Raw genomic sequence first — 26379 nt, forward strand, 5'->3', positions numbered from 1 at the left:
TTTCAATTTTATTTCTAGTGCTTGTATTTATCCGCAGGCGCTTACCTTGTACTTGACGATTTAACCAATTATTCCCCTGTGTCCGTTTTGCAATTATTTAATTTATTATTCTCATTTTTTTCTTATACAACGTCGATTTCGTATTGAAATCCTCAACAACAATGGAATTAATTCTATGTAGAGTATACATTTTATCGGCTCACATGATTAACCTCGCGCCGTACATACAATAAAATTATAATAATATACAGTTGTGTTTTTTTTTTGTGACGGTTTCCATAAAATAAACAACTATTATTGCGCTCAAGGTAAACGGTAGGCAACTATAGTAAATTTTCCTGCACAGGTAATTCTACAACCGCAGGTGCGGCTCAGGGATAAAACAAAATAGAGTGCCACCGCACAGTATAATAAGCAATCATACAGATCAAAGAATTACTGCAGTTTAATAATTGATACGCTAGTTTATATTTTTACCAGTCAAATTAGATAACGAAAAAAAAACAATTATTGTAATCGAGTTAACGCGTGACCAGCTACTGCATACAATACTACATACATACTATATAACTATAAATTAATATTAGCGTACTTAGGGCACTAAAATATAATAGGTATAATATTAAACAAATAATAAATACATTTATATTATATTATATTTAATAAAATTATAAATAATTAATACTATTATTGCAATGATGAACTTTAACGAGAACGCTACTGGGCTCTAGTAAAGCTTTTTTCAATCACACTGAAAAAATGCAGATCGCATAGAGATTTTTTTCTTTTTCTTAATCGCGTCACTTGACCAAGTTACCAGATTTGACATTTTTCAACTTTAGGATTCATTTTGGAGCCCACCGGACAAGACCAGACGTCCGCGAATTCCGGTAGTAAAGACAAGACACTCCGAACCCGGACCGTTTTCGGACTGTGTACGTTCTCCATCTCGTCTTGGGGATCTTCGTAGTAGAAATTACAGTATTGCTGTCAATAAACATTTTTGATTAAAAAATGAATTAACACAGCTCTCAAGACGCATACTATAATATATTATATTATAAAAGAGACTCGAGGTACAAGTTTTCCAAACGAAAAAACATGATGTCAGAAAGAAAATCGGTGGTGTGGACAGTGAATTAGATAAGGATGGCCAAATGCACTTGTAAGGAATTAGACATAAAATAAAACCCAAATCCTTCCTAATGATGGCCGTCGTACTCCTTCCTCTCCACACTCTTTACACTTAAGCATTTTCCTCAGCTTTCTGACACACATTTATGTATAACATTCATTCAACTTTTTTAATGGTCTACTTTTGAATATCTCAACTTTAATCTCTTTTTCTCGTTTTACTGTTTCTCGTTAATCTTTCTTTTGCAATTATGTTCTAAATACTGATTTTCTCTCCTATTGACCACGTTCCCAAACTATCTCTTATACACTCATTCATGTTTTAACTATATCTTATACACCCACATGGATACACAATTGCTACGCATTTCATTACACATGTTATGTTACTTAATATCATTATTAATTTCACGCCCAAGTTCTATAAATAAGTAATTTCTATCGTCGTACAACTGTTTTGCTAGATTCGGTCATGACTGCGTTGCGTTCTTACTTATTTGGGAAAAATGAAAAACATATACATATATGTACGATGCAATCATTACTTACGTTCGCGTAGCCTAAGAAGAACAATTGTTCATTGGTGTATCGCTCTAGACCAGGCAGCCTGGGTTCTTTTCCATGGACTTTCACGAAGCTCTGGTAAGCAAGGTACGCTTGTTTTAATCCGACCAAGTCTGCGATGTTCTCGTCCAGCGTCAAAACGCCATCGAGTTTAAACTGCAAAGCGTGTCAAAATATATTAATATTTGAAACCAACAATTTGTATTTAATACATTCAGACAGAAATAATTCTTGCTGGGCATATTATTATATTGTCTTGCACACATACTGTCTGATTGTTTATGGTCACTGGTGTACCGTCATAATGATTAATTAAACAGTTAATTTTGCGTTTGTACTCTTTGTTGAATTTGTCAGTCAACCATGGCTGGACGTTGCCCAACTCGTTAAACAGCCTGCCCGTATTGTCATAGTTGTGCGTCATTTCGTGTCCTATTGTGCTTCCAGTGATGCCATAATCTATGGACCTGCGTTGAAAAACTGATAAATGACAATATTTCGTAAATTTTAATAGTATACATTCTTGCAAAAAGTCCAACTTACTGGACGCCGTTGTAGTACAAAGGAGATTGTAGAATCGCAGCTGACATAACTAAAAAAATGTTCACAAAAATATTGATCATTATATACTTATGCTGTGGGTGAATTTTCATGATTATTAGATTTGTATTATTTAAACGTATGCATTTAACATTCTAGCCACCCATATTTTATGATCTATTACTTTTGTACATATGTCTTTTCAATAAAAGGAGAATACAAACAAGAATCTGTCTATATCATCGCCAGCTAATTTCGGGAAGGAACCGTGCAAACAATATATATTGCCCGATCCACGAATGTTGAGCTATTTTTCGGCTAAAACCTATCATAAATTAACATTCAGGACCAAAAAAATGTATACTTACAAAATGCCACCCTCGAGTTAAGGTTGTATGCGTTTACTTCATCGGGCGGGACTTCCCATCTATAATATCATAACAATAAACTTATATTATGTCGATATTTGTTAATAACGATTATAAAAACCCACAATACACAAACAACTATTCCGAAATCAATTTGTATAAAACAAACACAGACTTGAGTGAATGTTAATGTTATACAGCCGAATGAGAGGTCTTACCGAAAACTACTGATATCGCGTTCCTAATAAACAAAGCGCATCTGCTTTACAACAACTCACGATACGATATTTAGTTAAATAATTTCCCAAATAAGAAACCAAAACAAACTCGACCATATCCCAAGGCGTGATCGATTATAATGCAATTGTTGTAATGGACGAGCGCATATAATTAATACAACTAGACATTAGATAGAAATGGCTTAAAAATAAGTAGGTGAAAAACAGAATACCTAGCAGAGTAAGAGTCGAGTAGTCGAGAATCGTAGAGATGGAAGTTAATAACTTTTTGTTTTATATGAATAGCAAGTGATAAAAATAGAGCTGCGATTTAACTATAAGTAATCGGTATGCGAGATAATAGAGAAATTGGGTATAAATTGGCAAATACGATAGATTATTATTTAATGGGATATAGCGATGAAAGGAAAAATGGGTAAAACTGCAATACTACAACGAGACCACCAATTATGTATGGTACTTGTGTGTATGTTAACAGTGAATAAGACATATTATGGAAAGGAAGTAGTTAAATGTATAACATATAAAAGTGGGTGTGTGAGTTGACTAGATTCGATAGAATCAATTATTATGTATACATGAGGTAGTCTAGGAGTGGCGCAAACTAGAAGAGGACAAATAACAGAACAAAATATAGGTTAAATCGTTTGAGAATTTTGAAAAACGAAGAGAAATTAAAAAGGGAATTGGGAAACGAAGAAAGGGATAATACGATGAACTGATAGACCCAACTTGTACAGGATAAGGCAAAGAGTAAGTCTAAGTTGAAAGCATACATACTCAATGTTAACTTAAACAGTATTTTATATATTTCTTACTCCATGAACTCTACGTCCGTTGTATTGAGCAACTCTCTCCACAACAACTTGACTTGATGTCTTGTAATTGACAGAACGTTCTGCGCGTGGTCTTCGGTGACTTTTAACTAATGGACACCCGACACACCAAGTATAATAATATGTATTCAACCGATTTACTGGTTACTGGTTAGTGTTCGTATTCAATAACAATTGAATTACCTCTCCGTATAGTTGATCCAGCATGTGCTCGTAGTTGTCGGGATAGCCGATAAACCATTTAAGATGGTTTTGTTTCCGCAGTATAGCTGTTTTGGTTTTATCGTCCATTCCCCGTGCGTCGCCTATCATCTTGCGAAACGCCGACACTATACTGTCAACCATTCTGTTGACCTATCACGGGAAAAATAACAAAAATTATATCGTTTTCGCCAATTCAATAGGTTTATATTATCTTAATGCAGGTATACTTGCTGCGATTTTAGTGTCGTCGTTCTGTGCGTTCTTAAACGCATATCCTGTCGCCATGTTAAACAAATCTTTGGTTATGGTCATACAGTATCTGAGTGACGTATAAAAATGATGTACACATTATAGAGTCGATTTTTCAATAAAACTATAAAATTAATAGGTATTACTTGTCGTCCATCTTTGCAATCGGCAGAATGTTATCGATAGCTCTCAACCCATGTTCTAGTACTGACATTTCTAAAAAATAAACACACAAGTGGTAGTGGTAGACTAATAGAATTCGAACGACAGGGACTAGGGAAGTCGACGTCAATGTAATTTTTCATTTCTTAGGTTCTATATTGTATCGTATAATGCCTAAAAGCTAAATGAAATGTAATTACTTATTACAGCTTTTGTAGTGTTGGCCAGAATGGAGAACACGTCGATTAGGTAATATTTGTTGTAGACCAAAATATCACGATCGTCCTCGTTGACCAATCTGTAGACTTCTGGGTCGGTGCTGCCGAATAATTCCCTCATAAAAGTCGTCCAGTTGAACTATTAATAATATTATCGATTTAAAAACATTTCACAAACTATTTATCTTAGTTTAATCACTTGGAAATGACCTCCGAATTGGTCGGTGAGTTTTTGCAGACGCCCTATGGTAAATACTTCGGGGATGTACGACTTATTCGGGTACGAATATTCTTTAACCTAGAATAGATTCCAATATAATTGGTACGAAATTGTATATTTAAAGCTATAGCAACAAAAATTAGGTACGCCAATGAGTTTTCTTGATAAGTCGTAGAGCTCTTGTGATGTACTCAGCAAATCTTGTACCCTGGGATTCCAACAGCGTTGAGTGCGATTCAACATCAAGTCCACCAGCGACTCGTACAAGTCAATGTACTTTGGTATGCCGACTGTAATAGATTCGTCCGTCACTATATTTATTCTAAAAAAAAATAATTAACTTTATTTTACTGAGCAATCGTTACAATCATTAGGATTTTTTATTTTATATATTTTCATAGATACATAAAAAAATAAACACAATACAATATACATAGATAATTTTGTATTATATACAATGAAATTAATCACCTATTCTTAGAATAAGGAAGCACGTCGGTTTGATGAACGACCAGAAGAGTTCTTGACGAATTCCGAGGATCGTCGTATACGTTCAGGCCAAAAAATATGTCTAGGTTCAAATTAGATTTGTACTTTGCAAGTACCCTTTCCACGTCCAAAGGAACAGAGTCGTCCAAGTAATCTGTATCTAGTCCTATATCCATCCACACGTTCTTGAGGGTGTTGAACTTTTTGTCCATTTTCCCTTTATTAATTAAGTAACAATTTTATTAATAAAGTAACAATTTAAACAGTTTCATTGATAACTGAAGGTTCACACACGATGTTATTTTGTATTCAAATATCAAATTAAATAGGGTTTCCATATTACCTACTATTAGTTAAGAATGGTTTACATTCGAAATCAGTAGTTATATTGTGATAAATTGACAGCAAGATGAGAAATTATAAATTGCATGTTGCAACTGCTGTGTTTACCTGTTACAGCATCTAAACAAGATTGATAGAACTTTCTGGTCTTATGAATGGCTTCCGGTTCATTTTCTTTGTTTTCCTCCTCTAGAAATCCTGCACAACAAACGAGTAAATTATATCAACTTACAAGATTTACACGATTGCAAATTGGATGAATCATTTTAAGTGAATTGAAAATGGACAGTATACATATTATGATAATAACCAACAACACTGATCTTCCACATAAATTAAATCGATTGTGGGCTAACTTCGAGTGACCATCGCCATTGAATCATTAAATGTATTTAGTGTAAATAATGACTTCACTATCAGCAATCAACGTTAAATTTACCTTTTAAATAATGTATTACTTTTATTGTTGATGATTTATGTTTGACGGTAGTATATTGATGATTGGTTTGAATGATTCATTAAAAGTGATTGACCAACGATTATTGTACTTACTCTTAACTATAGCTGAAGCTTTCTGAGTCAATATAGTGTCCCAACTATTTTCGTTTGAGGCGGTAAAAGAAGGATGATTTTCTTCAAAACTACCACAAGCAAATTCATAAAAATCTTCACACGGATCGATTGTGTCGTTCATACATTCTATTAGGTTCACAGCTAAAAATAAATAACAATATTATTGTGTTGTCATAAGGTGTTATTGAAGAAGATGAAATCTCTAGGAAATAATTATGGCAACTAATATTTATATTCACAATTATCCCATAATGGAAATGTTAAGTTGGTAACCAAAAAGTACCTATTAACTTTTTTTTCTTTTTTTTAACACTAGCTTTAGCGTTATAATATTCATTAAAAAAAAGCAACTACTACACAAATAATAGTTAATACATACATGATTTTAAACACGACTTAGTCATGCACACTGCATTATTGTCAAAACCTAAAAAAAAAAAAATATCTTCTTTACACATTTATGTGCGTGAGCATTTACTCAATGACAAAATTAGCACAATGAGCTGCCAAACCAACCCAAAATGAGTTGGTTTAATGCTGAACAATTCTCAGAACCGTTTATTTTAACATGCACAAATATTTGGAAAACTCACTTTTGTAATAGATGAAAATTGCAAATACAAATAAAGCCAGAGCTGCCACCGCTGAGAAAATTATGATCCTCTGTTTACCTTTTTTATTTTTCAAAATTACCCTAAATAAAATATCATATTTTGTAGGAACATTTTTGAAACATTTTATAATAATACATCATATAAGTTCATTCTTTAAAATTAATAATTAAATGTGTTACATTTTACGCCATTTTAGTGGGTTTAAAACTTAGTCCTTTGAAATTGGAGAGGGAGACGATTGACCTGCCAATTTCATTGTTAAACGATTAGGAAAAAGGTAAAAAGAAAAAATGTAGATGAAAATTCCTAAATGACAATATCAGAAATAATTAAAAATAAAAACTTTTATATATATATATATTTAATTACTTTATATATTTAATATTAAATATTTTAAAACCCTATTAATAATGTCAAAAAGGAGGTGGAAACATTTTGTAATTTTTCATTTGTGCCATGATAAATGCAAAATGTCAATTTTTTAAATGTTTAAATGGTATGTGATTGTTGAAATTTGTAGTTTTTTGTGTCAAAATATTACTACTGCATTTGTATTACATCATAACTCATAAATTGTATCATAATTTAAAAATTGATAAAGAAATGAAATAAAGTAATTACAAATACTATTAAACTCGTTGTTTAGCAATCAATTTTTATCATTTTTACGTTTAAATTTTATTTTAGCGTATTACAGTAGATAAAAGGTCAAAAATTAAATTTATGGAACTGTATGGAAACTTTTATGGAAATGTTGTGTTTTTGCAACTGTTGTTCTGAAAAATTCTTGATTTTGGCTCTCAAACATCTTTTATCTCTCATTTTGTAAATATATATTATAGATATTATATAATCAAAAACATATTAGTACAGTTTGGTATGTTATGTTGTCAAAGGCAAAAACCGTGGTTTCCTTTTGGGTATAAATTAAAATCATAATAGTGCACTTGTAATTTGGCTTGTTTAAAAGACCTCTAGATGTACAATTGAGATTTGTTATTATAAAAAAAATAAACAGGCATCTAATATGAACAACAGCTATGATACGATGCCGTTCGCTAGTGACTTAGCGGTTATTAAACAAAAGTAATGTATGCATGACCTTATTGAAGAAAGGTAAAAACATTTCGGGTATTCTCTACACGTATAAAAGTTATCTGGTGGTATAAATAGTAATTTAGAGTTCTGTAAGCCAACCAAGTACTTGACAAGTAGTCAACGCACCGACCACAACAATAACCTCCTATTCAAACCTCTACAGCTAATTACCGCTAATAGTTTCATGGGATTTTATTTCTAATACATAACCCAACACGCGTGTGTTGCCAATAAAAAAAAAAATAGGGGTTTTTTTTTATAATTAAATTGAATTGGTAGCCACACAAGCAAAACATATTTTTTGACATTCGATCAAACGCCTTTTATTTACCAAGTATCCATTTAAACCCATCGATTATTAGTTATTAACTTTTTTTATTACCTACAAATAACATTGTAAAATAATGAAGTACATGAAATACGCTTACTTTCCATTCTGAGTGATAGTAAATGAATTAATTCCTTTCCGCTCCACGGATTCTTGGAATTCTAAATAACAAATAAACACCTTTATTAAAAACTAAACCAACTTTTCTGAACGTGGCCGCATAGAAAACATTGACATTACTGTATTCATCCATTAAACTTTTGTGCTTTCAAGGTTTGAAAATGTCCTTGTCCTTAAACGTCGAGCTCATGAACTTTTCCAAGCTATCGCGGTGTATACCAACTTGTTGCAAATAACACAGGTTCATCTATCCGATGCTACATTAATGCTCACCTGTAATTAGTGTGATTTAGTTATGTTAACACCGGTATTAAGAAGAAGCCGGTAACAAATAATAATTTTTTTGGTACATATTTTTATGAATTTACATATTCTCCAATAACATGAGCTACCGGCATGTTAACGGCACACTAAAACGTTGTACAGGTATAGAGATAAAATAGTGAAGCTTTACTTATCAAACGGTTAAGTGGGGAATAAACACACTCCCCACTCTGAGCCATACCTCATAGTAGTGTGTATATTTACAGTGGACATTGTTTAGTGGACGCTTATCATCTGTTGTAAACGATTTGCATAAAAACTTACAATAAAGATAATTATCATTTCAAATGATTTATGAGACCAAATTGATTGTTTTTTCTTCTTAATAATTAACAGTCGTCGGGCAATAATAATTATTAGCAAGGCGGCTTGCAGTTCATACCATAAGAGTTTGAACCCATTAATAAGTGTCGACAACAACCTTTAACCTTATATTTTATCATTTATAATCCATACAAAAGTTTATTGGCATGCTTATCATAAAAAGTTTAAAAAGGAAAACCATTGAACCGCTATATTCGGTAATATCGTAAAAATATTTTTCGGTTCATCGATAAAACGTTAAATACATTTTTTTTTACAAAAATGTGTTCATAGTTTAAACTAATGAATTAACTACAACAGTCTGTGTAATAAGTTAAACGACAACAACATAGACTGAATGATACATGTACTTTGATTTTTATATCGAGATTTTTGCTGGGCATTAAAATAATATACTTTATAATTGAGGTCATACACATTAATCGTTTTTTTTATTATAACCAATTATATTCACATAAATAATAATAGCCGAATAAAAATAACTGTTCATGATGTATCAAATGTATATATTAATTAAATCAAATTATTATTATTAACTTATAATATTATAGCCAACACTTTATAACAATATACATATAAGGTACCTATCAAGTTGTGCGTTGAACCTTTGTTAATTTAAATAAAACATACACGGAATTGTATCGTATGTTAATAATCAGATATCGTTATGTATTTATTGCATTTGCTTTATCATGTACAATATGTCAAACAATACCTTCATAAATTATTCATAAAACAAGACTCCAGTTGGACTGTTTATGAAATGTAGATCTATTATGTAGATCTAGTATTGGCGCGGTAGAATATATTTTTTCTCGGTTCAAAACGCTTTTACTTAGACTCGCTAACACGTCTTTTACAGAACTAGTTTCACAATATCGTATGAATTTAATAAACCATTATTTCAAAATTTAAAAATAACCGGAGAAAACTTTTATATGAAAATTCATACATTAGGTTTAGTATACAATTTGGATTTTAAAAAAAAATTTCACACAATAACTTAAAATTATAAACAACAAAGAGTATTTAAAAAATACGTATTGTGACCTTGGGGAGTGCCTAATAAGGGTCACTCGACAATGGAAGGTCACGAGAAATAACATTTAGATACTTTTAACAATACTGTTATATGTATACGTATTACATATTTATATAAAATCGTTTCAAGTAAAAGTGTGTCCGAGATATTTGAGGCTTACATAAATTTGTTTCATCCCGTAGGATGTTTTTTTTAGCAAAACAACAGATATATTTAATATTTATTTGAATTACTAAGATAATTTATTTAGCAGGATCTAAGTTTTCTCTCAACATTATTTTTTTATTTAGGCCCCATTTTTTTATAATTATTTAAGTATCTTCACAAGAATTTATTGACACAGCCTAAAAAAAACCTGTCCTTAACTGATAGAAGAAAAATTGAATTTAAAAGGTTTTATTTAATTTAATACGATAGCTTAATGACCAATATGGTCATTAATAGTGTTGTTTGCTAATGACAAATACAATTGGTTTGTAAAAATATGAGACTACCGAAAGTAAGAATAGTTTTATTGTACAGTGCCTAGTGATTTTAATTTTAAAATAATTCCACTATTTTTAAAAAAAAATCTATAAAATATGTACTTACGGTGTTTCTTTATCAAAGAAAATCATTTATTGGTATTTGGTATACACCATAGCACAGTATTCCTTGAATTTAATGATAACCGTATAGGCCGACCGATGTTAGATGACTGATGATGGTCGAGTACTTAGACTCAGACATAATGTTATTATGCTAAGGAGTACTTAACCGTGACCAAGGTTGATAAAAATCTAAGTGTTTCCAAACTTAGCCGTCAGAGTTAACAATGTTTATAAAATATGCACATAAATATAATGAAGGTTTAGTGTGAAGTGACGATAAATTTGGGAATTAACAAACATTTTTTTTAAAAAAATACTCAAAATAACAGGTATTTAGTTATAAAATTTTATACTTTTGCGAATACAATGAAAGACAATGCATATGATTTTATTTTAAAACAATAAAATTAGCTATTTAAAAATTCAGTATGAAATATCTCATTAAGTAGTATTAGTGTTGTAATGCAAAATTTAGAAACAACTTCCTTAATCTTTTCTGCGTAATTTTACTAAGAATGTCGATTAAAAAAAAAACAGGAGGCACGCATTTTGGTATGATCGTTTACTGTGCATACTGACCTAATAAGGTTATATAAGATCTTATTAGGCCTATAGTACTGTGTGATAAAGTTTTTTCAAATTAAAAAATATACTTTTTTAAATTTATCTATCAAAAAACTTTCAACGATTAATATATGTAAAAAAAATCATATAACATAGTTATGAAACTGCATTAAATTATTATTATTCGATAAATTGTTATGCAAAGATTTTTTAATTTATGTTGTTAGAAAGTGAAAGATTTAGTTAAAATTAATTCTGTTATTGTTTATGGGTTTGTTTTGTGTTGTGTAGACTGACAATTTCGTTAAACTTTGACTCGTTTAATGATTCATTTGGGTCTTAACTTGGCCGGCGTTAAAGCTAGGACGAGGAAGTGAAAAGCCTCACAAACGTCGAGTTTGCATACAAATTAATGCTGGACTACATAATTAACAAGAGCATTATAAAACTATATTTATAATAATAATAATAATAAAATATTTAGGTAATCGAAAACTAAAAAAAAAAGAAGCAAATACGTGACATTAACACGCAAAGCTAACTCTAACTTAACACAACTAACAAAAACTAACATAAATAATAGGTATTGATAATATATTGTAAGAGTGGCGACAAGGAGGTGTGGCAAAAGTGAGTTGGTTGGCGAGTCCTCCACTAACAGCATCGAGAAGTTGATAAGATAATGGGAAGTTCTTGTTGTCTCTTTGGAATCAACTATTGGCTTTCTATACAATCCCAGGAAGATAACGGGAGCTTGCCGGTGTTATCAGGGTCCGGTTTGGACTTGCTGCACGAACTTCTCATCAGTACTGTTGTTTGTCGTCGTTGCTGTAGTCGTACTTAGGCTCAGACACGTACTTATACGATGGCACTGCGATGTACTTGTACTGGACGGCCGGCTGTTCGTAGGCCTTTGGCAATTGATCTTTGTACAAGTTCTCGTACTTGTACGCGTACTTCAGCGCCGTCGCTTGGTCTTCTTCTTCGTCTTCCGGTTCGCTGCTCACCGCCGGCGGTTGCACGTACTTGTACGTGGGCGAAGCGGCCAAGTATTTGTAGTTGGGCGTCGCGTTGGTCTCTTCGAACTTACCGGAATACGCCGACGCCGGCAGTGATATGTACTTGTACTCGGGCTGCAGCGGCTTGGTCAAGTATTCGTACTGTGAAATCCAAGCAAACGTTGATAAGTTATCATAATGGAAATCGCATAAAAATCAGCGTTGGGGTAAAATGTAATTATAACCGACAAAAACATTTTCATTACCATCTAATATATTATACAGGATGGTTTTTTTATTAATAAAAATTTGTGGAAAATTAAGATCAAATTATATAAAAACACTATGAAAAAAATATTAATTATTAATTAAACCCAGTGAGATATTGAGTGGCCCATGCTGACAAAAATCACCCTGTAATCTATAAATATAATAAAATATACATAATATTTTATAGTTTATGAGAAAAATCATATAAATTGAAAAATGTTTTGATTGAATCAATCCTTAAAATTTAACCACGAATAATCGGTTGCTAACAACTAAATTATAAGATGGTTTTCAATGTCAGGGCGATAGACACTTGATTACAGACTTCTGATTATTGATGGCTAAATTAATTTAGTTCTTTATCAAAATCAGTGTTGTTACGAAAAATATAATCACACTGACAATTATATGACACATTATTTAAACTAATCGTTAATGTTTAATACGAATAATCCGGTGGCGCTCACAAGAGCGTTACAGTGTACATCTAAATATCAATACACATTATTGTATAAACATTAACTGGTTCTTTAATTTCACTCTGTGAGGTTGAAAACATGCGTCACCGATCACAATTAGTTAGTGGCAAATACAATAACAATTATTTTTGTACCTACTGACTAGCGAAGTCAGTGTGGAGAAAACTGTAAACACGTTATTGATTAATGGTTACGATTGAAGTTGTATTGTTAATACATAAGGTGATATTTTAATTTAAGAAAAAACATTCAATCAATGTCATTGATTAAATTAATCGTTGAAATGTAATAAGTTAGTATTTTAATTATTAGTATTGAGTTTATACTGTACAATGTATATATATTATAGGGTTAAATTAATTTTATTGACTCGCCCAACCTTAAAACATTTGATGTGTACAATTTTATCTATAGCTATAGGTATACTTAAGATGTATTCACATGTTTACTAATACTAACATAGTGACTATAAATTCTGCATCAGGTAGATAGTAGGTTAAAAGAATTTTAGGAGCTGATGAAATTAATAAGAAAAAAAATATCAGTTACATATCAGAAACCAAACTATGTTTATTTGCTATTTCTGAGCACACATAAGCGTAATGAGAACTTTAAAGATGTTTCCATGATTAATATTAATTAAGCAACACTTTTTATAAAAGTTATAGTAGGACTAAAAAAAAAACTGGGGAAAAGTTTCTACATAACTGTGTTTAACAACACTGTGTTTAATCAATTCTATTAACTGTTAAAATAATTCTAATAAAATAGTTTATTTCTAAAAATATAAATTCTACTAGAATTCAAAAATGAAAATTGTTCATTCTACTTATCGGTTCTTATATTAAATCGTAGTTCAACATCAAACCAATTTACGGCATTTAAAGATTGTTTAACATGAAAACTTATGACCCTATGCGCCAACTGTTAAAATACATTCACTAATGTACACAAGCTATAGAAACAAAGGGCGTAGCTTCAGACTTTCTAAAGGCGTGAAATGTCAATATAGATAAACCTGAAGGTGTGGTATATAATTTGTAATATATTTTATAGATATTTGCGGTAAAACAAATTGTTTTTTAATAAATTTCAGTCTATGAATTTAAAAGAAAAACATAAAAGAAGTTACGTTAATGTTATGAAAAACCACAAGACGATTAAAAATACCTGGTGTTCACATACCATCCATCCGAAAAAACTATTCTTCTTGAGCGTCTAAAACAGCTTAGTGAAGTATAACAGTTCATACCAGATGACCAGTTTGGATTTCGTAACAAACATTCGACCAAGTTCATCGTGTAACGAACGTGATCAGTAAGACATTGGTAGAGAAAGTATTGCTGTGGAGCATTCCTTGATGTGGCCTAAGCGTTTAAAAAAAAATTGATACAAAGGTCTATTATTGAAACTACATGAGCAGTCCTAGCACACGTGGTACGCACTTCTGAAAACCTGTATGACTGAAGACAGTTTCGCGTTAGGTACGAAGAAACGATAACTAACGTCTAACTGGAAGAGTATATTATCAGCAAGGAAGTGTTCTTGGTTATAACTACTCTGTAAAGATGATATTCCAACAACGACATGATTGCTATATATATATATATATATATATATCCAAAAATAACTTTACCCCTAGTAAAGCTTGTTATTCAAAAAGTTATGCTTGTTAATAGAACAAATTTAAACCCCGTGTGCTTTCTTATATGAAGTGATGATTTAAATAGTGATTTGCAATAAGTTAAAATACATAATATTATGGAATTGGCCGTTTAGGATTCAAAGCTCACGACGAGGTTGAAATATATAAAATAACATTTTAATGAATTTTATTATATTTTACGCCTAATAGTAATTTATGTTATAGTTAGAATTGAGAAAGCGACATGACGACTGTCAAGTATAATAATATGTTTAACAAGTATGCGATTGCGGTAGCATTCTATGATAGGTATACATATAGATATTACATTCTGTAGAATATATAAAAAATATCATTCACAGATTTATATCATCACATGCATATACAATTATATAAAACACACTTCTACAGTAGCACATTGGGCGATGCCAAAATAATTTAAACGTGTTTCAAATAATAAAACAAACACTGAGTGCTTACGATAAAAAGCAAAGTGAAATAACTATCGCCGATAAGTGGTATCTATCTGTCGGTATTATATTATTAAAGTTATTTAACCGGACCTCGCGCTCAGGTAGGCGGTGCATATAGTGACCTACTATATATATGTTTTTTAAAACGTTACACATTCAATCGCATAACAACAATAATAGTAAGTCGGATTTATGAATAATAATAGTATAAATATTTTACATAACCCATTTTAATTATAGTGGATAATGTAAACGGGTTTTTTTTTCGAGCGCGGTCGTTAAAAATATAATGAAATAAAAAAAGTAGGTATATGAATAATGTTTAAAAATCACTTCGGGACAATGAAAACGGAATTTGCCGTGCGATTATTATCGAACCGGATTCAAACAATTACATACGTGCGTCGGAAGGCGCGCAAAACTTATGGAAAGTAAAACCATATTAATGACTTAAGAGTTAAGACTCGCATGGCAAACTTATGCAACGTCATGAGTCGTCGACGGCGGCGGAGGAGAAAGGCGGCGGCCTCAGTACTACTTCCTAGAAGCTTATCTGTTGCACGCTTTTTTTATTATACATTTCGACTCGGGGGAGGTTTTGAGGTGAAGAGGGGGTGGGCATATTTTTAGAAAATCGATAATAAAATAAATACAAAAGTACTTTTTGTAGCAAAACAACTTTTCGGCCATTCAATATTAATTGTTGGCAAAACCTTTTTCTATGTGCGTTTATTTCATAATTGGTTTTGATCAATTTTCGAAAAAATATATATATATATTTTGTAATTAAATAACTATAAAAATCACTTAGTTTAAATCGCAAACCTGTAAATCATGTCTGTAAACGATAATAAGTAAATTGTGTTTATTATAATATATTACATAGCTCACTATTTTATATATTTACAGATTTGTGTAGGCAGGTGTTCAGTTTTACAGACTTTGCAGTTGATCCACAAAAGACTTAAATACGTTCAGAAATTAGTATATATTAACAAATAATATCGTTTTGAGTATTACTGTTTTGCAATAAAATGTATAATATGTAAAACTTGTTTAATGCGTCTAAAAGTTATTTACGGCGTATCAGATTCATACATTTTTAATTAATAATTAATTCAAAGGGAATTATTTGAGCAAGGGTAAGACATGAAAATTAAATGAATATACATGAGGCGTTTGACAATCTTACAAAATGTACACCCAATACATAACAAATGCATACTACAACATTTTAAATTACTGATAAAATTGTAATGAACGATTTGGTTAAATTATATTCGTACCATGACAATTAATAATTGTTTATAATTGTATCGACGCTAAGAAAAGTGATAAGTATACCCACCTCTGAGCAGGTAACCGTAATCGTTGGTATCCACTAACCAATAACCTAGTCCAAAAATGACGATTTTAAGGTTAGTACAGCTTTGCTCGTAGAATCTGATTTTGCATCTAGCCACTTGTTCGAAATTCCGTTAAAAGTTAAGGATATTAGGCTGCGTTGTAATTGTTTAAAAATAAATAATTGCCAATTGAAAGTATTATAATTAGCAGGCCAATAAGTCACAGAAAATAAAGGGAATACAATTTCAACAGATTTACAGACAAATGCATATTTTTACATATTATATACATTCCGTCTTTGACGACTGCCTATGTGTTCTGTTCATAAATCTACCGTTGGTGGGTAGGATAGAGTAAAATTGTATTTATTTGCTATTTTTGAGACTGGATAAATGATTTTAGACGTTTTCTAAAGCCATGTGTACACGTTTCAAACAAACGTGTACACTTAATATACTTAGACTGACGGGTACTCACTTTGTAGGGGCTTTCGTACTTGGCAGGCGCCGCCGGTGGGTGTTGAACTTTGACGTGGGTGGTGGATATCGTGGCGTACGACGTGGCCGGTGCGTGGTGTTCGTAGAGGTCGCCCGGATAAGAGGGTGGCAACGCCATTGTCGTAGCTATTGTGCAACACAGCACGGCTGTCAAATGGACCTGTTGTAATAAAATACATTAGGAACATCCCCAACCAGCGGGATAATATAGATAGACCGTTAAGCTCGGGTTAAGGAATGACCGGCTGCTGTTGTACTTACCAGGTTGTGTTGGGCGGTACGGGCGGCCATGGTGTTTTGTTCGAGTGTTTAAAAAAATAATCTAGAAACGACTTCGTAGATGGTGTTCGGAGAAAGGCGTACGAGTGTCTTAGTGTCCGCACAGCATCGTCTTGTGCTTTTTATACGTTTCCCCCGTCGTGTGCACCTTATATTATGACCGACCGCCTCTCTTACATCATTTTGGATGCACGATATTGCCGGTGCCCGGAACACGAGGTTTTTGTCTCCTCGGCCGTATGTTCTTCCACTTGGAGTCGTGAACTTGAGATACCATTTCACCTGGCCGCTGACCTAGAACCGCTTGTCTGACGTAACGCTCCGTGTGTTATATACACACACAAAACACAGATGGAAAGTGATTTATATACACAGCTTCGGTCGTCGACTATACCAAACGCTATACACAACAATGTCGTCATCCAAGTTTTTTTTCCTTCATTTCTTTCGTATTACCAACGCTCGTTTACATATTATTATTATTATGAGCATCAATCGGTAAGAAAATAATGTACACTCACCAATTAATGATGTTCGGGGCACACGTGCATCGCCTAAGTAGTAAAAAAAAAGACCCCGTTCCTCGCAATAAACAACCGCCAGTTTAACGACTGTATTATAATATATATATATATTATTTTATTTATTTAAACGTGGTAATTATAATATATATTCTGCGTTTTTTTTCTGTTTCTACATAATACATAATATCGTAAAAAAGATCGACACGAGCATAAAATATATACCAAATAATAATAATAACAATAAAAAGGATCGGCCGGTTAGAATACAATATGTACATTCCCTCACGGCGATCATTTTTATGTGTTGAGAAAAAACGGTTAGGCTCGAAAATTATGAGCACACAATATTATTCTTCAGAATACTCTGGAATTTATATTTAAATTTATTTTTATAGCTCCCGGAGACCCCAAGGTAAACCAGCAGGGTGGGAGGGCAAAATAGTGTTGAAAACTATTTCTTTTTTGGTTATTTCGCGTCCGAAGTTAAACTCCCATCACTGCTGGGGTTAGACCTTTAGGTTAATTCGGGTTTGGATCCTTTTTGGTTTGTAAACATACAATATTATTAAGTCCTATTTCGGGTTCGTTTTGGTTATGAAAAATGTTAAAGCTGGGTTCTAATCGATGTTAGTTCTGATATTTTTATAAATACTCCAATTTATCACCTGTTCATTTTATAAATACTATATAATAGTAGTTATAATAATAACTACAACAAATTATTTTTTATGTTCATAATAATAAGTGTTAATTTTTCTGTGTTATATTGTCTGTGAATTTTATTTAAATATTTTATTTGTTTGTTAAATTAAAAATTTTTTTTTTTTTTTAACATTTATTTTTAAAATACACGATCTGTAATTATTATTTTTTACAATAAGTGTATGTGATGGAGGAGACATGGCTTGAGGCAGAAGAGAAGAAGCCACCAATTGGAGGCACTTAAGGGCAGGAGTTTATTTTAAATGTGCTATTGTGAGATAATGAGATTGAATACAAAATCAAGGGGAAGTAAAGGTATATACATATTTTAATTTAGTAGGTCGCGACACCAGGTACGTAAATTAAAAATTAAAAATTGTATTACGTATTTGTGTATTGAAAATAGTATGCTATGTCTTTTGGCAACCTACACGGTGTGCAGCTCACTCTGAATAAAAGTTGTTTCTCTCTAATAATAATATAAGTAGTACTATACTAAAAATATAGTTTAATTATGTTAAGGACAAGTTTTTTTATAAACGGTTACGGTTCTTTTTAATTCAGTTTTATCGCTGCCTTTAAAAAAAAATCTCTGTCTATTAGTTTTCCTAAAATGTTTATTTTATCAATATCTTACAATAAATTATTTATAAATACGAATACGAATTTATTCATAATACACTTATTAGTTATTTGTATTCACATGCGTGAATACTAATACGATTGTATTCACACATTTTCCTGTAAATACAAATAAATTCACAGGAAAAATTGTAAATTCCCAACTTATTTTGTGATTTTTTTTTGTAGTAACAATTTCTTTGTGAATACATTTGTATTCACAGATCTTAATGTAATTTTAGCTTCGATGCAAAGCGAGAAGGTATTTTTATTTATTCACAGATTTCTGTGTGAATATTCACATTTTTTGGTTAATTTAAAGGTATTTAAAAGTACAGGGTGTATTCCTAATTATAAAACATTAATGACAAAAGTCATGTTATTATTTGTTACTCAATACTAATTTACTGAACGTATTAAAGGGTTTGTGAGTTATGAAAAAATAGTTTACCATGTATACAGTATGGTAAATGAAAGTTGGATGATGATGGTTAATGAAGGTGTTTAGTTTAATGTTTACTTTTCAAATCAACTGCTAAGTCCATATTACCGTGAGACTATAGACCTGCATACATATGTCTGTATTGTCATTTCAATATTTTCTTTTGCTTGATGCGACTTGAAATAAGATTTTTTTTAAATTATTTTTTACGTATATCTTCATACATTTGTATGGCTTCTCGCCGATGTGAACGCGACAAACAAGTGTCTGTTAAAGAAAAAAACTTTTGCGGATGTTGTGTATCCATGAATACAATAAATTATATTCAATATACATTTTACCAATCAAACAAGCTTCATAGGTTCGCGATTTTTAATAATAATTGTAATGCCAACTTACAACTAACGGAAATTTACAATATTTTGTTTTTATGGACGTTTCCGCCAAGACCATTGATTAATGTAATAATACCACGTTGATATTTAAATATAAAGTCTACTGAAGCTAGAATATTATTATCGTACATGCGATATTATTATGCTTGATCGCCAACGAATCTTTTCCTCGTTAAACGAGATTATTGCACAATCGCGTATAATCACAGCAATTATAAAAATAGGCCTACTATGATCTACTTTACATTATTATTACATAAATCGTTACTATCGACAGCCAAAATTTAATCATAATGCGATGCCAGTAATTATAGAATACAGATATAAAATATACACAACTGATGCCAGCCAGCAGCTGAGAATTGTGTTATATTATGAATTTTAGTTACTTATTTTACATTGTTGTAGGTAAGGGTTTTAAAACATTTTTTTTGAAAACTCCACCGCGCGCCCATAAGTTACAACCACAATAAAAACAGTCGTATTAGTCAACGGCAAACAACAATACTAATTATATATTGTTCATCGTGATTTTGCGAATGCAATGCACAGAATACAATATATAATATTATGTTCACGATGTATGCGTGAATTTTTTTTTTTTTTTTTACTGGCCAACAGACAAAAGTTGCTGGTGTAATACTTTTTTTGTATACTTAGTTGCAATTTATTTTTACATGCGGCATACTATTACATTAACCCCTTTCAGCCGGACAATCATGAGCATCACGTTTTGAACTCGTCCCGTTACCACACGACCGGGTCATTGACGATAACAATGCGAGTTGCAGACGAACACCCGAAATGGCAACGGCAGTGCACGAACGTTACCGATTCGCAGTCAGTTGTCGGCCAACCGTCGCGGTGACGACACGTCCACCTCAGCAGTAGGTAATTATTGTTATTATTGTAACACACGACGATCAGCCGAGGGCAACCGAGTTAGGTATTCAACGCAATGGCACGAGTGCGGTTTTTTTGTATTTTTATATATAATAAGTAGACGTTTCGTCCGACAGAAAAAATCCGAATTGCATCAGTCAATATAGCTGCCGTGGTCACATAATATACTAGAATATTGTGTATGAGATTTCAAAAATCAAAAAATGTGCGTGTCCACCGATTTATTCTGCATTTTCAGTGACCTCGATAAGCGTATAGCTTGTGTTTTTGACGTCATTCGCTGGTCCGAAGAAAAACTTACTATAATTAACCAGGCTACTATTATCTTTCAATTGGTCACTAATTCATAATTATACGTTTTGTTATCAGTACAAAATTATATTTTTGTTTACAAAACGGAGAATACGTGGACTGCCTATTATAATATAATCAATTTAATTATACAGTAGTCGACTGGGTGGCGATTATAACATAGATGAGATATTAAAGTTGGACCAGTGAAGGATTTGGTCATTTGGATCGATTCATGGCCACAACTACAGGGGTGACTCTTACACTTACTCAAGCATTTTGTTTATTCAAGGGCGTTAAAATTACAAAAATATTTTAAAAATAATTTTATACTCATCGAGTCATGTCGAAACGTTTAAATTTCTTCATACATTTGCTACAACAAATTATACTGTGATTAAGGTCAGGTGCGAGGTAACTGTTAACAAATGGGTCAAATAAAAACTAAATTGCTTTTTTTTTTTTAATAAAAAGGTGCAGATACTGCAGAACTCTCAGTCAGACTATAGAAACTATAATATGATCGTGGAAAGAAGTACGGGGTTATGGAGCGGGATGACTGTGAGCCTACCTAATATGGCTTTCAGGAATATCTCAGCATATATTTTTGGAAATTTCGCAATCCTAATTTTAATGCGCAATATACCTAAATCATTTTTTTTAAATATAGTAACACTTAACTACAGTAATGGGTGTGAATAGAAAGCTACTAACACAATAGCAAAAACGTTTAGTGACAATAAACCTATCTAAAGCTGTTAGAATGTAGACGGGATAATATGTTTTGTTTTCAAAATAAAAAATTGTAGAACCAAAGTATTTGATTTATAAATTAAAAATTAAATTTAACATTGTTAAGTGCTAAAAGTTGACGAAAAATAATTAGTGCCTGTCAACTATGAAACAATAGAAATATCCAATGAATTGTGTGTTTTATATAACCTATTAATTTATATTAAATCTACAATCACTTTCAGCCAAAATTAAAACTGATCATTATATTTGTGGGGAAAAAAATGCTTTTGCCCTATTTGTATGCAGATAAGTGGGCTACTCGACTCTAAATTTATTATATCTTTGTATTTTTAGATATTATTTGGGTGTCCAACAATGCACATCCAATGTCCATATTTGATCTTTTATAAGAATAAATAATAGATTAAAAATAAACAAATTATAGTACGCATTTAACAACTAAATTCCTAAATTCGATGCATAATAATCGACTTAGCTTGCCTAATCTATTAAAACTGTTTACGTACCAGTACTCTATGTCAAGTAGTTCTACAGGTTTTAAGTATGCGAATTAAAAAAGAACACGAGGAAAGGAAATGCAGCGTGAATTATATTTGCGCACACTAATCAGCGGCAGAATACAGCACTCCTTTATTATATTATGCTGTTTAATCTGAAGTCGAGTATGTTCAAGAGCTAGGAAGCAATATAATACTTGTAATTATATCTATCTTACAACTGAAAAACTCTATCAAAACGTTTTAGTGCGGTAATTTAACATACATACTTAGTGCCTAGATCCTATGTAGAAGTATAGATGTGGCTAAATCCCATTTTCTGAAGTATAATTACACTAATTAAATAATATGAACAATATTCAAATTTAATATTCTTATTATACCCACAATCGGGACCTATAATATGCTCCTAATTACTAACGCAAAAGTTTAAAACGGACGACAGGCAAATTTATTTTCCTCGTACATAATTAAATGGACAAATTTAAATTAGCTGGCGCTAGCACATAATGTTTGATAATACTTAACACATAAATTTAAGTCCTGTTATAAATAAACGAGTAGTGTAATTTATTAACAGTATAAACCGCTTAAACGAACTACCATTTATCATTATAATATTCTTATCATGTAAACGTCATGAAACATACTAACATCAATTTATTATTATTATTGCTAGAATTTGTTTTTACAATATATTGTACTGCTTTATCTGCAGTTGTCGTTGAACATACTAATTTGGTGTCAACTGTGTCACATCTCAATATAGTCAATAACTTTTTTTAATACGTTTTGTGATGAGATAAGTGAAATTTTAATTCTGGCGGAAATACTTCCGTTTTGGAGAATGACTATTGTTACAAGAAAAAAACAACACATTAATTTATTATTTTTGTCATAAAACTCTGCGCCATGACATGAGTCATGTACAACAAGTCCATATACAGTGATCGATGATGAAATATTAATTTTTTAATAACAGTTTTTTGGGGCACGTGTATTGGGTAGTCAATATCGACGGATTATTGTGTTCAAATAACTTTAATTAGAAAATACAGTTTGAGTCGACACTAAACAAATAACTAATATCATATTATAATTGTTTTGTCAATTGTCTTCCATATACGTTGAGTCACGTTCAAAAAGTGTTTTTTTCATAATCGACTATTTCAATCTAAAAATTTGCATTTCAAAAATAACACTGTTAACATAGTACGTGATGTTGACATAATAATACCAATATTGTATACTTACACTTACTAGGAGGTGCTGGTGCCAAGTGAACACAATTACATATCTATACTGGAATGTTTTAGTTTCTTTTAAAAGCGAGACTTCATATTTTTAACGAATACCTAACGGAACTATTTCGTGCCAAATAAAAAATTGGCAAACCACCCAGATCATAGAGTGAATTATAATTCTAAAAATATGCAATAAACTAGGCCATAAGTGGAATCCAAAACTGTTTATTTAAAAAAATATATTTTAAATAATAATAGATACAAGTATTTAATATTTATTGTTAATTTTGTTTCATTTAAGAAATAAATGATATACATATGTATACTATCTATGTCAGGGTACGTAGTACAATAAGTAATTTCTATAGTTGAAAAATGGAATCAAACCTAAGTCCTAAATGCCTAAATGGCTAAGTGCCATTTTTTCCAAAAATTATTTTTCCAGCCAAAAAGGATGTATGTTTCAACGCCAATGTAACCAGAAATTTCCTTGTCGATTGGCACTTATAGCCTTTTTTATTACACTCTTCAATTATATTACATATATATATATATATATATATATATATATATATATTATAAGCATCTATAATGTACAAAATTATAAAATGCTTGAGATGACTGAGTAGAAACGTCGAAGATAGTGATGTGTTATAAACGCATCTATAATTTGGTTTAAATAGTTGTTTGTTATTACTATTGGTTTTTTCAACATCAAAAAAACAGCTACTAGTCGAAATTGATATGACGATTTGTATAATAGTTTTTCGAGTGCGTTCCGTTGGCCAAAATAGCTGCTCTAAACGCTATACTGTATAAAAATGACCTAAATGTAAACGTTATTCTAGTATTTAATGTAATACTTTATAATATATCATTATTATGATTGGGTTATGCAATTAGGCCGTGGCAGTACGTAATATTGGAGTTATATTTTCATGCGAATTAAATTAGCTCGCAAATATCCCATTAATCAGTCACGTATAATTTGTTTTTGTAATACCAGTTGTGGTTTAATTAGGTGTACAGGCGTTTATCTCTCCTCGTTTGCTTCCTACTCGTTATACGAATGGATTATTGGACTCGAGTAGCCCATCAATCGCTTAGAAATCACATCCGGAATGTACAGAGGGTAAGTTTAAAGTCGGAAAAATTTGTTGATTTTGGCCGTGATACTTTTTGTTTTAAATATCTGTTCACAAATAATTGATTTAATAATGATATTATTAAGTTTTACTTAAACTTGATGTATGTTGCCCACGTTGCTTCTATAGTTGCGTATGCATAATAATTATTTTATGTAACGACAACAACATGATAAAATATATATTCTTTTTTGTCGGGAGATTCAGAAATCAGATTTTATAGTGCTATAAAGTATATTAGGAGGAGATACTGTATTGTGGTTTTAATTAGCCGACGCCTTTCTCCGCCGCAAATGCAGTAAATCATTTTAGCGAACGATGGCGTCAAAAGAATAAAGACGTTTCGCCACTTCATCGAAACAATGCAATAATATGTCTACTACAATATGTAATATCAATTCAGCCGTTTATTTAGCAGTTAATTATCTCCTTTGTTGTTTCTATTTCCATATATTGGTCAGTAACGATCATACTAGAGGAAGCGTAGGAGTCGGGAATTTGATGGGCAATATTAGTGTTGGGAAATGTTATAGTAATAAATATTATTACCTAGATAACTGACAAGTGTGTAATAACAAATACAGGGACATGATATACTATATTCTCGTCCAATCGTTAAGTTCAGACATTTTACAGTATAAACTGCTATGATATTATTATAGAATTTATACGTTAGAAACCAGTTTAGAATTGATGTTCTTTTTTTTTTACTTCCAGTTGCTGAAGAAGTCAATAGAATAAAATCTATACATATTTTGTGGACACAATTGTTTTTTTTTTCAACGGACATATACAAATCTACATATAAGTTACACCATATATATAGATTAAATTATTTAGAAGGCGACGCTTAAACAATTATTGCATAATGATATATATTTTGAAAATTACATAACAATAATATATTATTGCTGTACCTATTTGTTTTTTACAATTCAGTTTTGTAACTGTTACATTAGATTGTGTTGATAACACTTTGCTTAGCGGTGCTGTCGGTATAAATTAAATTAAAATATTTGTAACTCGCTCTTAAAAGGAGACTTTCTGATTGCCTACCCGTAACTCCTATTGACGGAAATTTAGTTGGGCCTTGGAATATAAAAATCTTTAAAACCTAAAGTTAGTGCTGTTGGCCTATACATTTTAAGGTTTTATTTATTTAGAAAGATACGATCGTATTTGTTTAATATCAATTTAACAATCCTGATTTAAACTTATAGTTAGGTTAGGTTTTACTTCACTTGAGAAACTTGTTTTGTTCCTCTATTTGTGCCAATAAGAATAGTACTTTTGTAACAATTAATTTCGAATCAACATAACGAACACATTTATTCAAACAAGACATTATTCGATTTTTTTTATTCAAAAATAAAATATCATATCATTCGAATAAAAAGTTTTTAATTTTAAGTTGGGCATTATTTAGCTGTAGACGTATTCTCAACAAAAACAATTTGAATAACGAAGGTATTGTTTTAATTTTAGTTTTATAAGAAATTAACGCTTTATTATTCGAATAAATAATGTCCAACTCTGTATCAAACGTACAAATTCAGAATGATGTTTATTTTGTAAGTCTGTACTTACTGTAACTCTTTATTTCTATAAATTTACATTGAATTTGCTTAGATAGTTTTGTAAATCAACACTAAACGACTACTGCACTGTGCGATAACTTCTTAGACACAGCATCTTCAAAAAAATTAAATAGAACCAAATGTTACATTCC

The 26379-nt window shown here is 31.2% G+C and overlaps 2 protein-coding genes across 4 annotated transcripts; both read right to left on the reverse strand.

Annotated features, from left to right (window-relative positions):
• Positions 1–497: 497 nt before the first annotated feature.
• Positions 498–10888, reverse strand: LOC126840361 (neprilysin-1-like). 3 transcript variants are annotated; one of them, XM_050576038.1, is made up of 20 exons: positions 10580–10887; positions 8419–8571; positions 8279–8339; positions 6732–6832; positions 6518–6565; positions 6118–6279; positions 5674–5763; positions 5206–5440; positions 4882–5056; positions 4714–4812; positions 4497–4653; positions 4281–4350; positions 4117–4204; positions 3865–4035; positions 3664–3770; positions 2607–2665; positions 2242–2290; positions 1967–2165; positions 1684–1854; positions 499–987 (listed from the first exon to the last, which is right to left on the reverse strand). In XM_050576038.1, exons 2-20 carry the CDS (start codon positions 8429–8431, stop codon positions 814–816), a joined length of 2229 nt encoding a protein of 742 aa, XP_050431995.1. In that variant the 5' UTR covers positions 8432–8571; positions 10580–10887; the 3' UTR covers positions 499–813. The 3 variants fall into 3 exon arrangements, with proteins under 3 accessions (XP_050431997.1, XP_050431995.1, XP_050431996.1); XM_050576040.1 differs by lacking the exon at positions 6732–6832 and having other exon boundaries at positions 498–987; positions 10580–10888; XM_050576039.1 differs by lacking the exon at positions 10580–10887 and having other exon boundaries at positions 8419–8725.
• Positions 10889–11570: 682 nt separating this feature from the next.
• On the reverse strand, positions 11571–17249 carry LOC126840363 (uncharacterized). Its single transcript, XM_050576041.1, has 3 exons — positions 17113–17249; positions 16832–17011; positions 11571–12302 (listed from the first exon to the last, which is right to left on the reverse strand). Exons 1-3 carry the CDS (start codon positions 17140–17142, stop codon positions 11946–11948), a joined length of 567 nt encoding a protein of 188 aa, XP_050431998.1. The 5' UTR covers positions 17143–17249; the 3' UTR covers positions 11571–11945.
• Between the last annotated feature and the right edge of the window lie 9130 nt (positions 17250–26379).

Source organism: Adelges cooleyi, unplaced genomic scaffold, assembly GCF_023614345.1.
Source record: "Adelges cooleyi isolate 19-005CV unplaced genomic scaffold, UGA_ACOO_1.1 ACOO_flye_CR_arks_rails_tigmint_CR_PRNA_376, whole genome shotgun sequence".
Classification (NCBI taxonomy): domain Eukaryota; kingdom Metazoa; phylum Arthropoda; class Insecta; order Hemiptera; family Adelgidae; genus Adelges; species Adelges cooleyi.